Source organism: Oryx dammah, unplaced genomic scaffold (assembly GCF_014754425.2).
Source record: "Oryx dammah isolate SB20612 unplaced genomic scaffold, SCBI_Odam_1.1 HiC_scaffold_10, whole genome shotgun sequence".
Lineage (NCBI taxonomy): Eukaryota > Metazoa > Chordata > Mammalia > Artiodactyla > Bovidae > Oryx > Oryx dammah.
This window is the reverse complement of record NW_024070194.1, coordinates 45,062,445-45,082,993: the sequence shown is the minus strand read 5'-3', so window position 1 is coordinate 45,082,993 and position 20,549 is coordinate 45,062,445. Positions and strand designations below refer to the sequence as shown.

Below are 20,549 nucleotides of genomic sequence, written 5' to 3'. Positions count from 1 at the left end.
ATGCCTGACTTGGTGCAGTCATGCTGCTAATTCATCATCTCAACCAGCAAGCCCAGGGGGCAGCAGACATATCACTGTCCCCACGGTACAGAGGGGGAAACTGAGGCCCCCAGAGGTCAGGGACTGTCCCCAGTGAAGCCAGAAGCCCTTTGCCGTAGAGCTTCACTCACCGAGGCCACTTTCTGAGAACAACATCCTGCCAGAGGGCAGCAAGGCTCCCACAAAGGGAAGAATGGGATACTCGAAAACTGAACTTGAGGCCCATGTGAACGGGGTGTCGCTGTCAGAGGCCAAACGAACATCCTGAGAGGCCAATGCTCTGACCTCAGAACCTATGGGCAGTCCATTGCTTTCCTGTTCTCTTCTGTTTCTTTCTCTCTCTTCTCCCACCTGCGTGTCTAGCCTTAACTGCCTCCCTTTCTTTCCACTCCTCCCATTCTGTAAGTACCTGAAATACAGAATTGCAAGAGTCTACATATACACATTTTCCTTGTCGACTACCTCAAGTTAAAAGTTCTCTGTTAAATCAAGTGAGTTCACTTTTAAACCAGGTGAGTTTAATCTGTTACGTCTTTTGAAAACAAAACTAAAAACCAATTATGTTGCTCTGTAACTTTCAGGCGGTGGACTCTGGGCAAGTTACCTTCCTCCTTTGTAAAATGGGCATAATAATAGCACCTATTGTGCAAATGAAATGAATTGATACATACAAACAGCTTTATTTTTTGCCTTCTTTTAATAACTTTATTGAAATCATAATTCAGTTCAGTTCAGTAGCTCAGTCGTGTCCGATTCTTTGCGACCCCATGGACTGCAGCACACCAGGCCTCCCTATCCATCACCAACTCCCGGAGTTTACTCAAACTGATGTCCATTTAGTCGGTGATGCCATCCAACCATCTCATCCTCTGTCGTCCCCTTCTCCTCCTGCCCTCATTCTTTCCCAGCATCAGGGTCTTTTCCAGTGAGTCAGTTCTTCGCATCAGGTGGCCAAAGTATTGGAGTTTCAGCTTCAACATCAGTCCTTCCAATGAACACCCAGGACTAATCTCCTTTAAGATGGACTGGTTGGCTCTCCTTGCAGTCCAAGGGACTTTCAAGAGTCTTCTCCAACACCACAGTTCAAAAGCATCAATTCTTCAGCGCTCAGCTTTCTTTACAGTCTAACTCTCAAATCCATACATGACCACTGGAAAAACCATAGCCTTGACTAGACGGACTTTTGTTGACAAAGTAATGTTTCTGTTTTTTAATATGCTGTCTAGGTTGGTCATAACTTTCCTTTCATAATTAGCATACCTTAAAATATATCCCCTCTTTTTTTAAATGGGGATGATTTTTTAGTATTTTTATTTATTTATTTGGCTATGTTGGGTCTTAGTTGCAGATAAATAAATATATAAACAAACAGATAATCCGTTTCTGAATTTTACACTGTTAACTCATAAGGTATATTTTGTGAGGGGGAGGCCACACCTTAAGGCTTGAGGGATGTTAAGGAATTGGGACATGGAAGTGAAAGCACAGAGTCCTAACTCCTGAAAGGCCAGTGAATCCCCATGAGGGACTTTTGAAAAGCAGAATAACAATCCATTTCAAAAAGACAAGTTGAAAAATCAGTCATGGTAGAATGAAAGACCATCTCACTCTGTTCAGTTCAGTTCAGTCGTTCAGTCGTGTCCGACTCTTTGCGACCCCATGAATTGCAGCATGCCAGGCCTCCCTGTCCATCACCAACTCCCGGAGTTCACTCAGACTCACGTCCATCGAGTCAGTGATGCCATCCAGCCATCTCATCCTCTGTTGTCCCCTTCTGCCCCCAATCTCTCCCAGCATCAGGGTCTTTTCCAATGAGTCAACTCTTCGCATGAGGTGGCCAAAGTACTGGAGTTTCAGCTTTAGCATCATTCCTTCCAAAGAACACCCAGGACTGATCTCCTTTACAATGGACTGGTTGGATCTCCTTGCAGTCCAAGGGACTCGCAAGAGTCTTCTCCAACACCACAGTTCAAAAACATCAATTCTTTGGCGCTCAGCTTTCTTCACAGTCCAACTCTCACATCCATAAATGACTACTGGAAAAACCATAGCCTTGACTAGATGGACCTTTGTTGGCAGAGTAATATCTCTGCTTTTGAATATGCTGTCTAGGTTGGTCATAACTTTCCTTCCAAGGAGTAAGCGTCTTTTAGTTTCATGGTTGCAATCACCATCTGCAGTGATTTTGGAGCCCAGAAAAATAAAGTCTGACACTGTTTCCACTGTTTCCCCATCTATTTGCCATGAAGTGATGGGACCAGATGCCATGATCTTAGTTTTCTGAATGTTGAGCTCTAAGCCCACTTTTTCACTCTCCTCTTTCACTTTCATCAAGAGGCTCTTTAGTTCTTCTTCACTTTCTGCCATAAGGGTGGTGTCATCTGCATATCTGAGGTTATTGATATTTCTCCTGGCAATCTTGATTCCAGCTTGTGCTTCTTCCAGCCCAGCGTTTCTCATGATGTACTCTGCATAGAAGTTAAATAAGCAGGGTGACAATATACAGCCTTGATGTACTCCTTTTCCTATTTGGAACCAGTCTGTTGTTCCATCTCCAGTTCTAACTATTTCTTCCTGACCTGCATATAGATTTCTCAAGAGGCAGGTCAGGTGGTCTGGTATTCCCATCTCCTTCAGAATTTTCTACAGTTTATTGTGATCCACACAGTCCAAGCCTTTGGCATAGTCAATAAAGCAGAAATAGATATTTTTCTGGAACTCTCTTGCCGTTTCCATGATCTCACTGTGACATACATTCTAAAGACATGCGGCTTTACTGAAGGCTCACTAAGAGGGAGAAATATCTGGAGTCTACCGCAAGTAAAAAGTAGTCTGTTTTTTTTCTTTTTTTTTTTTTAGTCCTACCAGTTTATTGATACTAACCCGTCACCGTCCACCCTCATGCACACATGCTCAGTCATGTGACCCCATGGACTGCAGCCCGCCAGGCTCCTCTGTCATGGGATTCTCCAGGCAAGAATACTGGAGTGGGTTGCCATTTCCTTCTCCACCATTTTTTTTTTCTTTAGAGAAAAAGCCAATATGCCCTGAATTAAATTGCTTCTAACTCCAAGGTCAACACAGGGACACTATTCTCCAACTCAATGGTACTTCCTCTTCTGCAGAGAAAAATGCTGCAGACGAAATATTTGAAAACGTTATTTTCACTTTAAAAGTTACTTTTATCTCATTACATTTCTGGAGAGCAGCATTCACTTCAAGCAATTGACACTGCACAACAGACCCTGGAATAGCAAAGCACTACAGAGATCCAGGTGGAAGAAACCTCAGGGTGAGACTCAGCCCAAATCAACAGTGTCCACAGCTGTTTGCACAGGAGGAAATCTGTCCTTTGGGAATTCCAGTGGGAAAAAATATTGTTGTTCAGTGGCTAAGTTGCGTCGGACTCTTTGCAATTCCATAGATGGTAGCATGCCAGACTTCCCTGTCCTTCACTATCTCCTGAAGTTTGCTCAAACTCATGTCCACTGGGTCGGTGATGCCATCCAACCATTTCTGGATCATAATACCTCTCTTCCTTGGAAAGCACATCGTCTGCGTGAGCTGGGCATAGTATCTTCTGGGCTTCTCTGTTCTCCACTTCGCTCCATCATTTCTGACCCTAGTAACACGGGCAACTGAACGCGGAAAGCAGTGCAGACGGGATATCTCAAGGGCTACCTGGAGACAAGGTGACAGTGTCTTTCGTACTAGCAGAAGAGGAACCGCTGCCTGGAAAGCTTGCTCTGCAGCCAGAAGGTTTCCCGACGACATCAAGAAAAACCAGACCCTGAATATTCACTGGAAGAGTAAAAGTGAAATCGCTCAGTCGTGTCCGACTCTTTGAGACCCCATGGACAGTAGCCTACCAGGCTCCGCGGTCCATGGGATTTTCCAGGCAAGAATACTGGAGTGGGCTGCCATTTCCTTCTCCAGGGGATCTTCCCAACACAGGGATCGAGGCCGAGTCTCCTGCATTGCAGGCAGACGCTTTCCCGTCTGAGCCACTAGGGAAGGACTGATGCTAAAGCTGAAACTCCAATACTCGGGCCACCTGATGCGAAGAACTGACTCATTTGAAAAGACCCTAATGCTGGGAAAGATTGAAGGCAGGAGGAGAAGGGGACGACAGAGGATGAGATGATTGGATGGCATCACCGACTCAGTGGACATCAGTTTGAGTAAACTCCGGGAGTTGGTGATGGACAGGGAACTCTGGCGTGCTGCAGTCCATGGGGTCGCAAAGAATCGGACACGACTGAGCGACTGAACTGAACTGAGTAATGCGGGCACCTGAACGCGGAAACCGGTGTAGACGGGATGTCCCAAGGGTTACCTGGCTACAAGGTGACAGCATCTTTCGTACCAGCAGGAGAGGTAGCGCTGCCTGGAGAGCTGGCTCTGCAGCCAGGTTTCCCGACGACGACGTCAAGAAAAAGCAGATCCTGCCTCGCCCTCCCACCGCGTCAAGGTGGAAGCAGGTGGACTGCCACATCTCACCAGAAAAACTCCCTCTCCTAGTGCCCTTCCCCGCCAAGGGGCAACGAGCGCCGCCTTTGGGGATGGTGGCGTGGCAGCGCCCCACGCTCCGAGGGGACACGCGCGGCGGAGGGTCCCCAAGGTACTCAAGCCCGAAATCCTGCCTCCCGACACTCCAGCCGCAGAGGACGGCGGATGAGAGGAGGGGGCTCAGGCCTCCAAACTCCGTCCCGGGTGGTGATGCCGGGGCCAGCTCTGGGCGGGGGCTCTTGGAAGTGGTCCCTTCTCCAGCCCGCAGGGCAGGGAGATGATCTGGTCCCTCAGGTTCCCCCGCCAGGCCCCGCCAGAAGTCACGCTCTCCGGCGAAGTAAGGACGGCGCTCGGCGCTCGACTCCCCGCGCCTAGCGGCGACCGGGCTCCGTGCTCGAGGCATCGCGCCTGGCCCCGCCCCGGGCGGTGACGCGCACCCCGCGGCGGCGGCGGCGGCCCCGGGCCTCAGGCGTTGCGAGCGGCGGTCGCGGTCGGCAGGCAGGCAGGCGAGGGGGATGTCGAGACGCTCCAAGGTGGTGTTGGGCCTCTCGGTGCTGCTGACTGCGGCCACCGTGGTGGGCGTGCATCTGAAGCAGCGGCAGGACCGGCAGGTCGGTGTCCCAGGCCCGCGCGGTTCGGGCCTCGGGCCTGGCTCCGCGTGGCGCCTCTTTTCCTCACCTTTCCCCCCTCCTCCGGGGCCGGGGCCGGGGGACCCCCCTCCTTCCCCTTGGGAGTAACGGTCCTGGGGGTAAGAGGGTAGTCCCCGGGTACACTGGGCTCCGAGACGCCCCCGGGCCCGCCGGGGTCGGAGCGCGGGAGACTGACCGTCCGTAGTGTTTCTCTCAGTTCCCGCGTCTTCCATTTCCCAATTGGTCAGCGTGAGCCCCGGGCGCAAGCCTTGGCCCGGAGCTGGTAGGGAAGAAAGAAGAGAAAGCGCAGCTGGTCGTGGGCCTGACGGTCGAGCGAGGGGAGGGGCTGGGGGCGGCGGAGCCTGGGTCGCTCGGAGTGGGCACAGGCAGCGAGGGGAAGTCGGTGCGTATGCTGGTGGTGCGGAGATGCTGCCGGCGAGGCCTCTGTCCTGTCCCACGCTCTGGAAATCGACAGACGAAGCCGAAGGTGGTACAGGGATTTAGCGGAGGGAATGGAATGATTTAACGATGACAGGACACGGAGGCGATGAGAGATTTGGGCTTAAAGTAGGGCTCTAAGGGACTCTCCTGGTGGCTCAGAGGGTAAAGAATGTGCCTGCAATGCGGGAGACCTGGGTTCCATCCCTGGGTGGGGAAGATCTTCTGGAGGAGGACATGGCAACCCGCTCGGGTACTTTGGCCTGGAGAATTTCCATGAACAGAGGAGCCTGGGGGGCTGCAGTCCATAGGGTCGCAAAGAGTCCGGCACGACTGAGCAACTAACACAGCTAAGGGGATAGCTTTCCGAACAGAGGCAGGAGGCTTCCTTCTCTAAGAAGGAAAAGATGGTGATGGGAGGAAATTTGACAAGGGGGGTTGAGGATGCTGTTTCGGATGTAACTCAGAGGTCAGGGAGCAGGGTTTTTTCCAAGTGTAGGGTAAGGCTGGGCTCAAGCTTGGTTCTGACCCCCAGCTATACGTGCCAGTATTCCTGGGAAGTTTTTTTTTTTTTTTTTTTTTTTTTAATACGGTGAAACCGCCTGGGTCTTGCTCCAGACCTGTCAAATCAGAATCTCTTGCGGGTGTGGATCCTGCTTAAGTATGTTTTAAAAGCGACCCAGGGGTTCTAACATGCAGCCAGAGTTGAGAACCGCTGTTAGAATGCGAAAAGTGGAAGGTTTAGATGTTTGGAAGTTAGAGGTGAAGGTTGACCAGAATAAATTGTGTTTGTTATAGGTCCAGTCATTCGTGTGGCTTACTTCCTGGGAAAGAGGAGGACATGTGATTTGACATAGTTTGGTGTGTTGGAAGGTTCAGGGAAGCAAGAAATAAACCAGTGGTTAGCGTGCTCCCCCGTTGTTTCCTGACTGTCTGCCACATACCAGGCACTGTACAGAGCACTCATCCTCACAGGAAGCCAGCAAAACTGGCATTACTACCCGAGGAGTAAGAACTGTGCCAGGAGCTGGGTTCCAGGTATAGGAGTTATGGTAATGAAGAGATCTGGGTGGTCAGCACAATTGTCAACCGGAAGTCCCAGGAAGGGTGTGTCAGGCAGTTGGCACAGATTTTGAAACTTGGGGGGGAAACTAGCAAATGATGGATGGAGAACAAGAACCCAAGCCACGTGCCAAAGTCTGAGAAAGGAAGGGAGGACCTCAGAGCAGGTGTGGAAGATGTGGGCTTCAGGGGTTGGGTGGGGTATGTAAATGTGTCCTGATGGGAGGCCCACAGGACAGGAGCTGGGGAGGGAAGAGTAGAATGAGAGCTTCTAATTCTGTCTGGAGATCTGGCCAAGGGTGCAAGGTTCAAGACAGATGGGTTTCAGTTGTGTATCAGTCCCAGGACTCTTAAATTTCCTAGCTCCCTGATAATGGGGACTGAAGCTCCAGGCCTGGAGGAGGGCCAGCACCAAGGTACTTGGTGAGTTGTTAAAGTAGACATAATAGTAAATTTAAAAACTAAAGAAACAGATCTGTAACTTGGTGCTTGTTGATGAATTGCAAGGTAGCCTTGCAGATGGAGATACTTATCTTGTAGTTTATTTGAAAGAGGTCTGGTTTAAAATGAAAAAAAAAAAAAACCAAAAAAACATTTACCCAGGTCCCATGCCCTGCCCTCATTATTCTGCCTCACAGGCCACTGTTATGAGAGTATTTAATGACCTGTAAACTATACAATGTTTGTTATTAGTAATGACTGGATTAATGCTTTAGAAAGTCATCTTAGATGCCACATTCACATTCTGGTATCTTCTGTCATTAGTGTTTGTGAAAGTAACTGCCATTGGTGGGCCTTTGTTTTTCCTCTGCTGATAGCTTTCTTTTTTTCCCCTTCTCTGCCCATTAGGTAATTGATGGTAATTCTGTGTAATTTTTACTTATTCTCTTTATGTAACAGAACAAGCCAGGTTCTTTACTTTCTCTCATCCTTACACTTTATTCAAATTTTAGTACTTTTTTTCTATGATATTTATTATTCAGCTAGGACAGTTGCTAACAGGAATGTAGTTCACAGTTACTTTAACTCTCATCAAGGTTTTTTTTGGGGGGTGGGGGACATAGGTGGCCTGCCGGGGTCTTTGTTCCCCAACCAGTGGAAGCAGAGATTCTTAACCACTGGACCTCCAGGGAAGTCCCTCCTCAAATTTTTATTTAGCTCTCTTTTTTTTCTTCTGTTTCTTTTTTGTTTGTTGTTTTTCACTTTTTTGTTTTATTTTTTTCCATTGCTCTCAAATTTTTAAAGTATCATATATCAACTAAATTTCTAAAATTCAGCACAGTGGCAGTTTTTTTTTCTTTTTTAAAAAAGATTTATTTTGGGCTGTGCTGGGTCATTATTGCTGTGCTAGGGCTTTCTGATTTCGGGCGTGGAGGCTACTCTTCGTTGCAGGTTGCAGTGCTCAGGCTTTTTACTGCGGTGGAGTACAGACTTGAGGGTGTTGAGGCACATCCGCTAAATAGTGGTACACAGGCTTAGTGTTGCCCTGAAGCATGGGGAATCTGCCCGGCAGAAGCAGGGATCAAACCTGTGTTCCCTGCATTGGCAGGAGGATTCTTACCCACTAGACCACCAGGGAAGCCCCAGTTTTTAATTTTTAATTGTAATTTACCATATTTGTATTGAATGATGTGGAATTTCCTAAAAGACAATAAGAAGTCTGTAATAATACTATGGCAGTCTACCAAGTTAATTCAAGTTAATTTTATGGTTTCTTTATTACATTTATACAGTAAATTAAAATAGTAGTTGGGTAGTTGGAATCTAAAAGTTTTAACTGTATCTAAACTATTTTTTAGATTTGAATGATACAAGGATGGGAACTACCTGTTTCAGTTTTACTGAAATCTGTTTCTTACATTTTTAGAGGCTTCGTGATGGAGTGATCAGAGACATTGAAAGGCAAAATCGGAAAAAAGAAAATATTCGTCTTTTGGGAGAACAGATTCTTCTGACTGAGCAACTTGAAGCAGAAAGAGAGAAAATGGTGTTGGCAAAGGGATCTCAAGAAACGTGACTTGAAGTGTGTGTGAAGTATTGATGAAAGAGACAGCATTCAATGTGTGTGTTGATGAAGAACAGCTTAGTGAAATCTGTTTTTCTCACTGTCCTTTTAAACTTGATCAGAAAAAGGACAATGGCTCATATATTCTAGATAATGCCTTTAGAGCCCCTTGTGTCTGAGTAGAGGTGGGCAGACACCCTTCTGAGAGTTTCTGTTTGTGTGGTCAGTGAGGAGCCCTTCAAGTTTGGTTTCCAAGGATTGGGGTTGTTCCTGAGAACCCTGACCCTGTGAGCCGGGAGGGATGGAGGGTAGCATCCACCTGAGTGGTTTGATTAGTCGGCACGACGATGAAGCCACGAGAACATCAACCTCGGAGGGACTGGAGGAGGGGGAGGTGGAGGGGGAGACCCTGTTGATTGTGGAGTCGGAGGACCAGGCGTCCGTGGACTTGTCTCACGACCATAGCGGGGACTCCCTCAACAGTGACGAAGGGGATGTGTCGTGGATGGAGGAGCAGCTGTCCTACTTCTGCGACAAGTGCCACAAGTGGATCCCGGCCAGTAAGGAGCTTCTCCTTTCCTTTGCCCTGTCAGTTCCTGTGGGAAGATAGTTCCTCACCTATGAAAGAGACAAGAATGTGGAGGAGATCTAAATAAAAAGATAGCTCTTACATTTATTACTAGTTTAGTTGCTTAACTGCAGGTCTATATAAAACATAGACACGTTTGTCTTAATAAATATGACTGCCAACTTCTGTCACTTTGTTTAATTAACGTTCTTGATTGCCACCCAATAAAAATGAGAAATTCTGTGTGACTTAAAAGAATCAGCTGCATTTTTCTATCAGGGCCACATTACTGTGGATTTGCAACCAAATTCTAGGCCCAGCATAGAGCTGAAGTTCAGACTTATAACTCAGGTAATATTTAACTTACATGGAAAATAGCTGCGATAGTTTGCTGATATAAGGAATTAGCAGATTAGAAATGTGTTGTGCATGTTTCGAGTGTTTTCTACTTGCTGGTCTCCTTGATCTGCTGGTAGTAGACACACACACACACACACCAGGAGGTTCTTTGCCAGGCATCAGGGCAGTTACCGAAGCAGGGCTTTTCCATTAGGTGGAGACTAGTAAAGACACGTATTGGAGGAGTACTCTGTGTACTGGAACCCGTAACCAGGTCAGAGAAATTTAGATATGTGTGTGTATGTGTATTTTTTGTTGTGAACTGGGTCATTTTCTGGTATGTGGAGATGTTTTTAAGATGGATTCAGCTATTCTGATTCCTAATTACTATTTAATAAAGTAACACCATTTTCACAGAAAGCAAACCTAAAATTTACTACCTATAAGCTAGTTTTGGGGCCTTCCTAGGTGGCTCAGGACTAAAGAATCGAGCGCAGGAGACATGGGTTTAATCCTTAGGTCAAGTAGATCCCCTGGAGTAGGAAATGGCAGCCCATTCTAGTTATCTTGTCTGGAAAATATCATGGACAGAGGAGCTTGACGGGGCTATAGTCCGTGAGGTCACAAAGAGTCAGACACGACTGAGCACATTCGAGCGTGTGTGCGCACACGCACATACACATGCACTAGCTAGTTTTTGCTCTTGAACTGTCTCTGCTTGTAGATCCAGGGTTCTGGATGGCTGGGTGGCCTGGGTGGCTCTCTCCTGTCCTCACAGCCTACACTGTAAACTGCCCTTCCTGCTGGGCACCTGCAACTGCTCCAGCCTCTCCTTCATGTCCTCCTCTCCCCACAGATAATCCCCGCAGAGCTCTGTAGCCAGGGTGAGCTTTTCAATCTCCACAAGAAGGTCTTTCTTCTCCCTGGGACTTTGCACATGTAAATTTCCTTTGTGGAACATGTGTCTTTTCAGCCTCTTTCCTCTCCACACCCCCAGCACCTTTTTTCACCTGCCAATTCTAACCATCCTTCAGGCCCAGTGCCCCCACTTTTCCCAGCTCTCCTCTCTTCCTAGTGTAGGTTGGCATCTCTTTTATGTGCCCTCACGTTGCCCTATTGAGCCCATCACGTTCCACTCCAGGGGTCTTCATGTCTCCCAGAGCTTCAGCATCCCTTGGGGAACTTCAGCAAATGCCCTGCATCTAGAGGTTGATTAACTTTGTGTGGGACAAACCCAGGCATACTAGAACAAACAGCTTCTTGGGTGGTTCTGATACACAGGATGGAGAGCAGCTGTGATGCTGTTACCTGCTTGCCGCCCTGTGCCTCTTGCAGCAGCTATAAGCCTCTGAGGGTGCTCAGCACATCTGCCCTGGGCATCCTGTTCCCAGTTCCTAGCCTAATGGCACAGTGGGAGCTCAGATATTTCTTAAAGGATATGTGAGGAGACCGCTTGTAGGAGTCAGGAATGTTAACAGTTGGAACAGCCAGTGAGGATAACCCTACCTGTCTTCCCAATGTCCTGAAAGTCATGCCCAGTCAATCTTACTGGGCATGCACTTGATAGAAGAATAACCTGCCGACTTGGGTTGGCTGAAAGAAAAATGGAAGACAGCCTGGGAAACTTGGAAAATGGTTGGTAAACTGATTAAACCTTTGGTTACCTCTGTTCTAGTGATGTATCTTTTTGTTTTCCTCCTAGGTCAGCTGAGGGAACAGCTCAGTTACCTTAAGGGCGATAATTTTTTTAGGTTTACCTGTTCTGATTGCTCAGAAGATGGCAAGGAGCAGTATGAAAGGCTGAAGCTGACATGGCAGCAAGTGAGTAGAGCTCTTCTAGAGTTTGTGAGGTTGGTCTGCCCCCGATTTATTAGAGTAAGTGTCTAGAGAATGAGGAACTTACATATGAGCTTTTGAGTTGTTTTGAGGGTCACTTTATTTCACAATGAAAATCATACTGAATATGTGGAGAAAAGAGTGCTTAGTAAAGTTACTCACTGCCAACTTAGCACACTGGGTTTGAGATTCTTGAAAATCTCACCCACACAGTTTCATTTATATATAATACCAAATTTCTGATTTTAATCAAAGAGGTTCACATTTTTCTGGCACCTGTTTTTATTTTTATTTTTAGCACCTGTTTTTAGAAAAATAAAACCATTCTAAAAAATGTGAAGATGATGAATCACTACACTACACCTGAAAACAACACAATGTTGTAAAGAAACTGTGCTTCAATTAAAAAAAAAGTGAAGTTGGCCAACCTAATCCTGCCCAACTATTGCCTGAATAGTATCTTATAACTGATCTCCAGGTTGTGTTAATTTTGGGGGGTTTGTTTTAATATGTTTATAGCAAGGCACCAATGGTATATGCAGCCTTTTAAGTTCTAAAAATAATGAATTAGACATCACTTACTTGTGGTTCAGCTGGTAAAGAATCCGCCTGCAATGCGGGAGACCTGGGTTCGATCCCTGGGTTGGGAAGATCCCCTGGAAGAGGGAAAGGCTACCCACTCCAGTATTCTGGCTTGGAGAATTCCATGGACTTTATAATCCATGGGGTCGCAAAGAGTTGGACAAGACTGAGCGACTTCCACTTTCATTTTCACTTGTTTTTTATGTTTATTCTTTCAACAAATACTGAGTGCATACCATGCCCCAGGCACTGTTCTAGGCCTGGAGAGTAGAGTCTAGTCGGGACTAGCTAATTCTCATCCAGCTCTTTCTTTTCTATGGTGAATGAGACAGCCAAGATAGCCCCAGGCAGCTAACTTTCTGGACAGTTATTTTAGATGATAAGCAGACAAATACATAGGTTAATTATCCCTAGCACTTTTTGCTAGGAGGGGAAATAAATAGGATAAAGAGAAGGTGATTTTGTTATACCCTCTAAGTCAAAGTCACTTATAGATTGTAGTTGTGTTTGCAGCCTGGGGCTGTCATCTTAATTATTGTTGCTTTTATTAGGACATCTAATGAAATCTGTCAGTGGTGGTTTTAGGGAGCCTTTTTTGACTTGCCTGAAAATATGTGAGTAGAAAATGAAGCTTGTACTGAGGATGTTTACAGTCTAATGGATATTATAACTGGGTTTTTTTTTTCCAAAGCATACATGGAATACTTTGTCTTGGCAAGATCAGATTAATATTAGCATTATTCTGATGTGTGCAATTGAAATTATGGAAGGACTCTCTTAAATTCTCTGTACCCTTTTCAGTTTCATTGACCCAAAATTAATCATTATTTTTATAAGGATGAAAACATGGTTTTGAATAGCATGTATAGCTTCTTGTCCATTTATGACTACAAAACTTTCTTTAGATGAGAAGAGAAATGTCTGAAAGGACCGTCACTGAAAATGTTAAAAAAGATGATTTCTTGATGGTGGACTTAAAATGATTTTTACTTCCTTCTTTGTTCTTTTCTCTTTTATACAGTGTGTTATTTATATTTCCAGAGAGCACTTCTCCATCTGGGGCTGTGAATGCATTACCTGTGAAATACATGGTTGGGCCAGATGCAGTGGAGCTGGGGGTGTCATGCTCTCTGAGGATAAACAGGGCAGCCAGGCCTGTCAGGTCTCTGGCCCTTGTCCATGCCAGTTCCGTCTTGGGAGAAGTTGGCCATGGCTGAGAAAGGCTAAACCCAGAGTAGATGGTACCTCACGTTGTCTTCAGTTCTGAAATTCTGATAATCTCTTGTTTCTGCCTCTGAAGGGCTTAGAAAATGTATGTGCAGGGGTGATGCTCAGAATATTTAGTAAAGGTCAGCACTGTCAGTCGGCAGCGCCACCTGGAGCAGGCCCTGGGGCCTCCTGATGCCTGTGGTTAACACAGCATTTAGTGCTGCCTTTGAATGACAGAGGGGATGGGGACGGGGATGCTTAGGACAGTCCTTACTCGTCACCAGCTCAGCCACACAGCAGCCTGGCGTTGGTGGTGTGAGGAGCAAGTGCATGTGATTACAAGGCTAAGTGATGCTCATCTGTGGAAAGCAAACAGGAAGTAGAATTCTGTACTGAAGATTCCCCAGGGTGTTATCCTTCCCCTCCCTGGATGCCCACTCAAACAGCAAACATTCCTCCTGTTGGTGCTTTTCTCCCAACCTGTGCACTTGTGTTCCAGGTGGTCGTGCTGGCGATGTACAACTTGTCCCTGGAAGGCAGCGGGAGGCAGGGCTATTTCCGGTGGAAGGAAGACATCTGCGCCTTTATTGAGAAACACTGGACTTTTCTACTGGGAAATAGGTAATATGACTTTTAAAAGTCTTATCCTTGAATGAAGATGTAAAGAACGAAATACATGCGACTTAAGACAGCCTAATGCAAGCCTTTAGAGCTTTAGCGTATACACTTGCGGCAGTTCCTAAGAATTTTTTAATCCACAAGATGATTTCACTTTAACAATCTCAGCAGAGGTGGGTATAATTACCAGCATATAAGTGTAGGTTTCCATACTTCTTACCCTACATCCGGGGGAAACTGCTGATTTCTACTGAGCAGGAAGATGTTTGAACAGATTCTTAGACTGTTGAAAAACAGAGTTTGATTAAATGAACCTGCATAATAGCTGGGTAGGTGACTAATTTGAGGACAGAGGACTATTATGTCCTTTTAGAATCAGTGCCTTATAGGAGGTCAGAAGAAGAGAAATAATGGCAGTTACTGACTGGACTCATTGAAGTTGCTCTTCATGAATTACTAGTGTTTGTCTTTATTAGCTCTGGAAGGTAGAAACCATTGTGTACTTTTTGGCATTCATAACACTTTGCCAAGTCTAGGCAGATTCACATGCATGTGGTTAGTCTTTTTTTAAAAGATTTACTTGTTTATTTATTATTTTTGGCTATGCTTGGTCTTGGTTGCTGCATAGGCTTTCTCTAGTTGCAGTGACCAGGGGCTGTTCTCTAGTTTCAATGAGTGGGCTTCTCATTGAGGTGGCTTCTCTTGCTGCGAAGCACAGGTTCTAGGGCACACAGGCTTTAGCAGTTGTGGTTCCTGGGCTCTGGAGCATAGGCTCAGTAGTCCTGGCACATGAGCTTAGTTGCTTTGTCATGGGGGACCTTCCTGGACCAGAGATTGAACCTGTACCTCCTGCATCGGCAGGTGGATTCCTCATCACTGAGCCATCAGGGAAGCTCCATATTGCTATTTTTAAAATGGATAAGTGACAAGGACCTACTGCTGTATAGCACAGGAAACTCTGCTCAATATTCTATAACAACCTAGTTGGGAAAATAATTTGAAAACAAATAGATACATGTATATGCAAAACTGAATCACTTTACTGTATACCTGAAATTATTAATCAACTGTACTCAAATATAAAATAAAAAGTTAAAAAAATAGATACAGACACTTTGGAGATCTGACTTAATATGAAGTATATTGCATTCCCTGGAAGATGGGACCTATATATTGTAAGCCATATGTTTTGGGTGCTCAGTTGCTCACTCGTGTCTGACTCTTTGTGACCCGATGCACTGTAGCCTGCCAGGCTCCTCTGTCCATGGAATTTTCCAGGGAAGAATATTGGAGTGGGTTGCCATTTCCTATTCCACGTTCGTTACTCTTTTTCATCATGATGCTTTGAGTTTGCCCCTCCTTTGTGACCCGCTCCTTGGGTCATCAGATGTAGGGATGCCGGGCCACAGACATCCAGACCAGCCATTGAAGCTGAAGGTACATGTGCATCGAGCAAGATTTTCATTGCTCTCAGGGATTTAGCAAGTTGGCAGTTGCATTGGCGGATTGTTTGAGACTGTGATTGTTAGTTGCCTTGTGAAGTCCTGGGTGAGATGCACGAATCCTGCAGATTTGGGGCAATATGGACACGATAAAGGTGGGCAAGGGGAGTTTGTGCCTGTCCTCGCCCATGTCCTCAGATGCCCAGAAGTCACAGCTGTGCAGTTGCTGCGGAAATGGGGAAAGGTGACTGTCTGCAGGCTGCCATGAGGAGAAATAGATTCAGTGCCTTTTTATAAAAGGAGCTATTTTTGTTCTGGAGATATTTAGTGGTACTAAGAAAAGAATTGACAGTTTAACTGGTTCTTTTTCTTAAGGAAAGGAAATCTGTTGTCTTAGTTTAATTATATAGGTCTATTTATGGAACTGAATACACCCCATTTGTAAGGGGCAGGGAAGGGAAAAAACTGATAAAATTAGATCTTGGCAGGTTTTCATGGTCAGTGCTGTTCTACTTGGTGGATTGTCCTCTGGAAGAAGCTGGGCCATAGATTACAGTCCATTTGGTCAGTTTTAGCTCTGAATACAGTAGTGTCTAATGACCTCACATCCTTCAGCCCCGTGACAGACAGCCACACATGCCTTCCAGGAGCAGCTTGGCACAGTGTGGGGTCTGGGTGGACACACAGGACCGTGTCCTCCAATCATATCTGTGCTCTAATCTCCCGCTGCTGCTTCTGATCACAGAAGTGCTGACAAAGGGGTAGGCAGCCTTTGTCAATGCACTTCCCCACACTGTTGCAGGCCTCTGGCTGGATTGACTTTAAAGGAACTTAAGGGCTGGCACCTTCTTCCCCACCTTCACTTTTCTCTTTGTCCCTCTTTTGGAGCCAGACATTGAAGACTGCAGATGTTCGAAAGCAACCGCCTATACAGGGGCGATTAGTCTCCATGCCTGCCCGGGGAAAGGCATAGGCTTAGACGTGAGCCAAGAGGACCTTGAGTTTTCGGTCCAGCTGATTTCTGGCACAGAGACAATCTGCAGCCATCATGTCCAGTGAACCCTGGGGAAAGAAGAAAGACTGACGTCCAAATGTCCGATGTTTGTTTTCAACAGACAAACCCTAAGGAATACAGAGAACCAGAAAGTATGACCCATTTGGAGGGAAAAAATAAGCCAACCCGAAACTATCCCTAAAGAAGGACTTAATGGTGGATTTACTAGTCAAAGACTTTAGAACAGCTTAGAGATGCCCAGAGAATTAAAGGAAGAGGTGAGAAACGTCAGGCAGCAAGGTATGAATGAAACAGAAATACCATCAGAGATAGAAAACCTAAGTAAATAAAAAAGAAGTTCTGGAGCTGAGAAGTACAATAACTGAAATGGGAAATTCACTAGAGGGATTTGAAGCCAAATAGGACAAGGGGAAGAAAAGTGAACAGAGCTCCAGAGACCTCTGGAGTGGGTTCCCCTGGTCAGACCTCTGGGTAGGGGTCTGGAAGTTTCAAAACCAGGTGAGATGGTGGCAGAAGAGAGGTACTCTGGGGCCAGAGGCTGGGAGTCACTCTGCCATCTCAGTGCTTAGGCCCTTTATAGTCTTTTTGTTTTTTTGTGGGGTTCTTTTGGTTTGTATTTGTCTAGTATATCTCTGTTCTTAAGGATACCTTTTTCCTTTGCCTTTTCAGCAGTATTTTCCATCTGTTAGACTGGCCTTTGTATTAAAGACGATTCTTCAGGATTTCTGGTCATTGGTTTATGTTTTTGAGATAGAAATAGAACACTTTCCTTAAATAATAGACCAATTTTTTACAGGAACCTGAGTACTTGACATTTTGTGGGCTGTGCATGCTTAGATGTGTCCAATTCTATGTGATCCCGTGGACTGTAGCCCACCAGGATTTCCCAGCAAGAATGCTGGAGTGGATTGCCATTTCCTAATCCCGGGGGTCTTCCTGACCCAGGGATCCAACCTGTGTCTGCTGCATTGGCAGGCAGATTCTTTACCACTGTACCACCTGGGAAGCCCCAGTTGACATTTTACATATTAAAATTTTTTGATGTATACACTCTAGTGTAGTTATTTTTAAATGCTTGTTGTGTTTTGGTTGGGGGGTGGGAGATTTGGTTAGAGTTGATTATTCCCCCGAGGCTCAACTCTGTGTTTGTGGGACATACCATATAGTTTTATTCCTCCTCTGCTATGTGAAGGCAGGTAGCAGAATGAGGGATGCCTCCGACTCTGTGGGTAAAATGAACCACTTACCAGGGCTAAGGGCTCTCCTGCTAGCTTTCCTGAGACTTGGTTTTCCTGATACATAAAAGCTGCTGCTGCTGCTAAGTCACTTCAGTCGTGTCCGACTCTGTGTGACCCCATAGACGACAGCCCACCAGGCTCCTCTGTCCCTGGGATTCTCCAGGCAAAAATAGCGGAGTGGGTTGCCATTTCCTTTTCCCCATATATAAAAGCAGCTCAAGTTAAATAAAATTAGCCTGTTGTTGTCTTGTCGCTAAGTTGTGTCAGACTTCATGGGCTGTAGCCCACCAGGATTTCCCAGGCAAGAATGCTGGAGTGGGTTGCCATTCCGTGCTCTAGGGGATCTTCCCAATTGGAACTCGATAATCATGTGGATTCTGGTAAGTGTTTTATGAGCTCTGTTTTATGGCATTATTCCATTTAATCCTCTCAGTAGCCTTGCAAGTTTTATTATCCTGATTTTAAAGATGAACCTGAGGCAGCTATTAATAGAAGGGGTTTTGGAGATGGGATTTGAAGCCATACAGACCCTGCTGCCTCTCCTTTACCTGAGGAGCTCTGTTCCTTCAAAGAGGCAGGTTCCATAGCCCACCCCAGACCTGGAGGCAGAGACTGCACCATCTAGGTAAGGAGAGAGTTGTAAAGCCAATAATTTTAAAATTCTCTCAGGAAGAAGACTTCCACCTGGTGGAGCACGGTCGCTGGCTGCCTCAGCGTGGGGAGCCCCATGTACTTCCGCTCGGGAGCTCAGGAGTTCGGAGAACCAGGATGGTGGAAGCTCGTCCACAACAGGCCCCCAACCCTGAAACCCGAGGGAGAGAAGCTGTCCGCCTCCGCTCTGAAAGTGAAAGGTACTGTCATGAGCCCAGAAATGCCAGTGTAGACGACCCATTTTTACTAGGCAGGCACCGTGGCCTCCCTGGAGCTGCTCTGCTCCACAGTTTTCTTCAAACACAGGTTTTTATGCTGTAAATAAATACTTTATGCTGTAAAAAAATTTTTGTAACTTCCTAATCAAGGAATCCCCTAAACAGAGGAGCCTGGTGCGCTACAGTCCATGGAGTCACGAAAGAGTCAGACACGACTTAGCAACTTTATAAATTTCCTTTGGTATCTGAAAGGTTGTCTATTTTCAGTAAGTTTTTTTAATGTTTTTAACCTTTTTAGTATGGAAAATGTTAAATATACAGATGTGGAGAGAGTCATTTAGTGAATCCCTTCACACTTTTGTGTTCACTTTAGCTGTTAACCCTGGAAATCTCCTTTTATCTCATTTATCTGGGCCCCTGGGTGCTTCTTCCCAGCCCCCCACCCATCCACACCCTTGAGTTATTCAGAAGCAACTTCCAGGTATCAGCAGTTCCTTCTTCAATATTTCATTACTAGCCATAAGGATTCTTTCCTGTAACCTCACCATAATGGCATTTTCTCACTTACAAAAAACTAATAGTAGCTCCTTACTGTCACATATTGATCTGATTTTTTTAATCTAAAGTTGTTTTGATAATAAACTTCTAACTTTTTAACAATATAACTGGGAATAAATCACATAGTTATTGAAGCTATGAAGTCTGAAAGTCCCTCTCCCACCTCCTGCAGCTTAACTTCAGCAGAGCCACTGTTGTCTCTTGTGAGTGCTTTTAGAAGTCGTCTTTATTTTTAAGCGTTTTCTTAAAAACAAAACAAAACTGGTTCGTACTATATTACCTCTTCTCCAATTTTTCCACACTTACCAAGTATATCTTGGCCATCTTTCCATAGCAGTACATGTAGGTCTATCCCGTTTCTTTTATTTCATTGCATTTAACTGAGTAGCTGCATGATAACTAAACCATTACCCTGTTGATGCACATTTTGGTTATTTCTGTCATTTTTGTTATTTAAACAATACTGTAATTATATACATTTGCCAATATTTTGTGATAAATTCCTGGAAATAGGTTATTGTATCAAGGGCATATATTTATTCAAAATTTTAGTCATATTACCAAATTACCCTCCAAAAAGATGTCATAAACTTTATGCTCTACCAAAAAGACATGAAAATACCCATTTCCCCCTGTGCTCTCTGAGCATTATCGAACTTTTAGTGTTAGTCACTCAATCGTGTCCAACTCTTTGTGACTCCATGGACTGTAGCCCGCCAGGCTCCTCTGTCCATGGAATTCTCCAGGCAAGAATACTGGAGTGAGTTGCCATTCCCTTCTCCAGGGGATCTTCCCAAAGCAGGGACTGAACCCAGGCTTCTTGCATTGCAGGTTCTTTATCATCCCTAAGCCATCCCAGTTTCTAAACTTTTAACCTTTACCAGTTCCAGTAAGTGAAAGACCGTGTGGAAGGGTTTGTATTTGCATTATAATTCCTTTTTCTTGGTTAAGAGAAATCTTAATCTTAGTTCAGGGCATTCATTGAACATTTCTCTTTCGATGGTAGTAGATTCACAATAAGTTAGTAAAAGTAGCTAACGCTGAATCGATATTTAAAAATTTAGATCTTTTGTTCTTCAGCAGCAGCCTCCAAACCAACTTTAGATCCCATCATCACTGTTGAGGGACTTAGAAAGCGAGCGGGTCGGAATCCTGTGGAATCTGCCATGGAACTGAAAGAGAAAAGGTCTCGGACTCAGGAAGCCAAGGATATCAGGAGAGCCCAGAAGGAGGCGGCTGGCTTTGCTGACCGGAGCAGCTCTTCCACGCCTGTCAAGTTCATCAGCCGAGGCCGCAGGCCCGACGTGATTCTCGAGAAAGGAGAAGTCATCGACTTTTCGTCCCTGAGCTCTTCGGACCGCACTCCACTCACAAGCCCGTCGCCCTCACCATCCCTGGACTTCTCCGCCCCAGGGACCCCGGCCTCTCACTCAGCCACGCCCAGCCTGCTTTCAGAAGCCGACCTCATTCCAGATGTGATGCCGCCACAGGCCTTGTTTCACGGTGAGCTATTGTTCTGGGGCCTCAGGGCCTGTGTGGCCCTTGGGGCAGTGAGTATGCTTTCCCTGGGGGCGGTGGGGCCACATTTCCTCA

At 45.7% G+C, this 20,549-nt stretch overlaps 2 protein-coding genes across 3 annotated transcripts in view; both read left to right on the top strand.

Moving 5' to 3' along the window:
• Positions 1-4,951: 4,951 nt before the first annotated feature.
• On the top strand, positions 4,952-9,498 carry LOC120868983 (protein PET117 homolog, mitochondrial). The gene is made up of 2 exons (XM_040247994.1): positions 4,952-5,159; positions 8,545-9,498. Exons 1-2 carry the CDS (start codon positions 5,064-5,066, stop codon positions 8,692-8,694), a joined length of 246 nt encoding a protein of 81 aa, XP_040103928.1. The 5' UTR covers positions 4,952-5,063; the 3' UTR covers positions 8,695-9,498.
• KAT14 (lysine acetyltransferase 14) overlaps positions 8,714-20,549 on the top strand; it is a 28,907-nt gene continuing 17,071 nt past the window's right edge. Inside the window, exons 1-5 of one of the 2 annotated variants that reach the window (XM_040247993.1) lie at positions 8,714-9,242; positions 11,292-11,410; positions 13,716-13,837; positions 18,199-18,380; positions 20,043-20,459. In XM_040247993.1, coding sequence (XP_040103927.1) covers positions 8,984-9,242; positions 11,292-11,410; positions 13,716-13,837; positions 18,199-18,380; positions 20,043-20,459 — 1,099 coding nt within the window. In that variant the 5' untranslated portion in view covers positions 8,714-8,983. Of the gene's footprint in view, positions 9,243-11,291; positions 11,411-13,715; positions 13,838-18,198; positions 18,381-20,039; positions 20,460-20,549 lie in introns of both variants that reach the window. The other variant, XM_040247992.1, reaches the window with a different exon arrangement.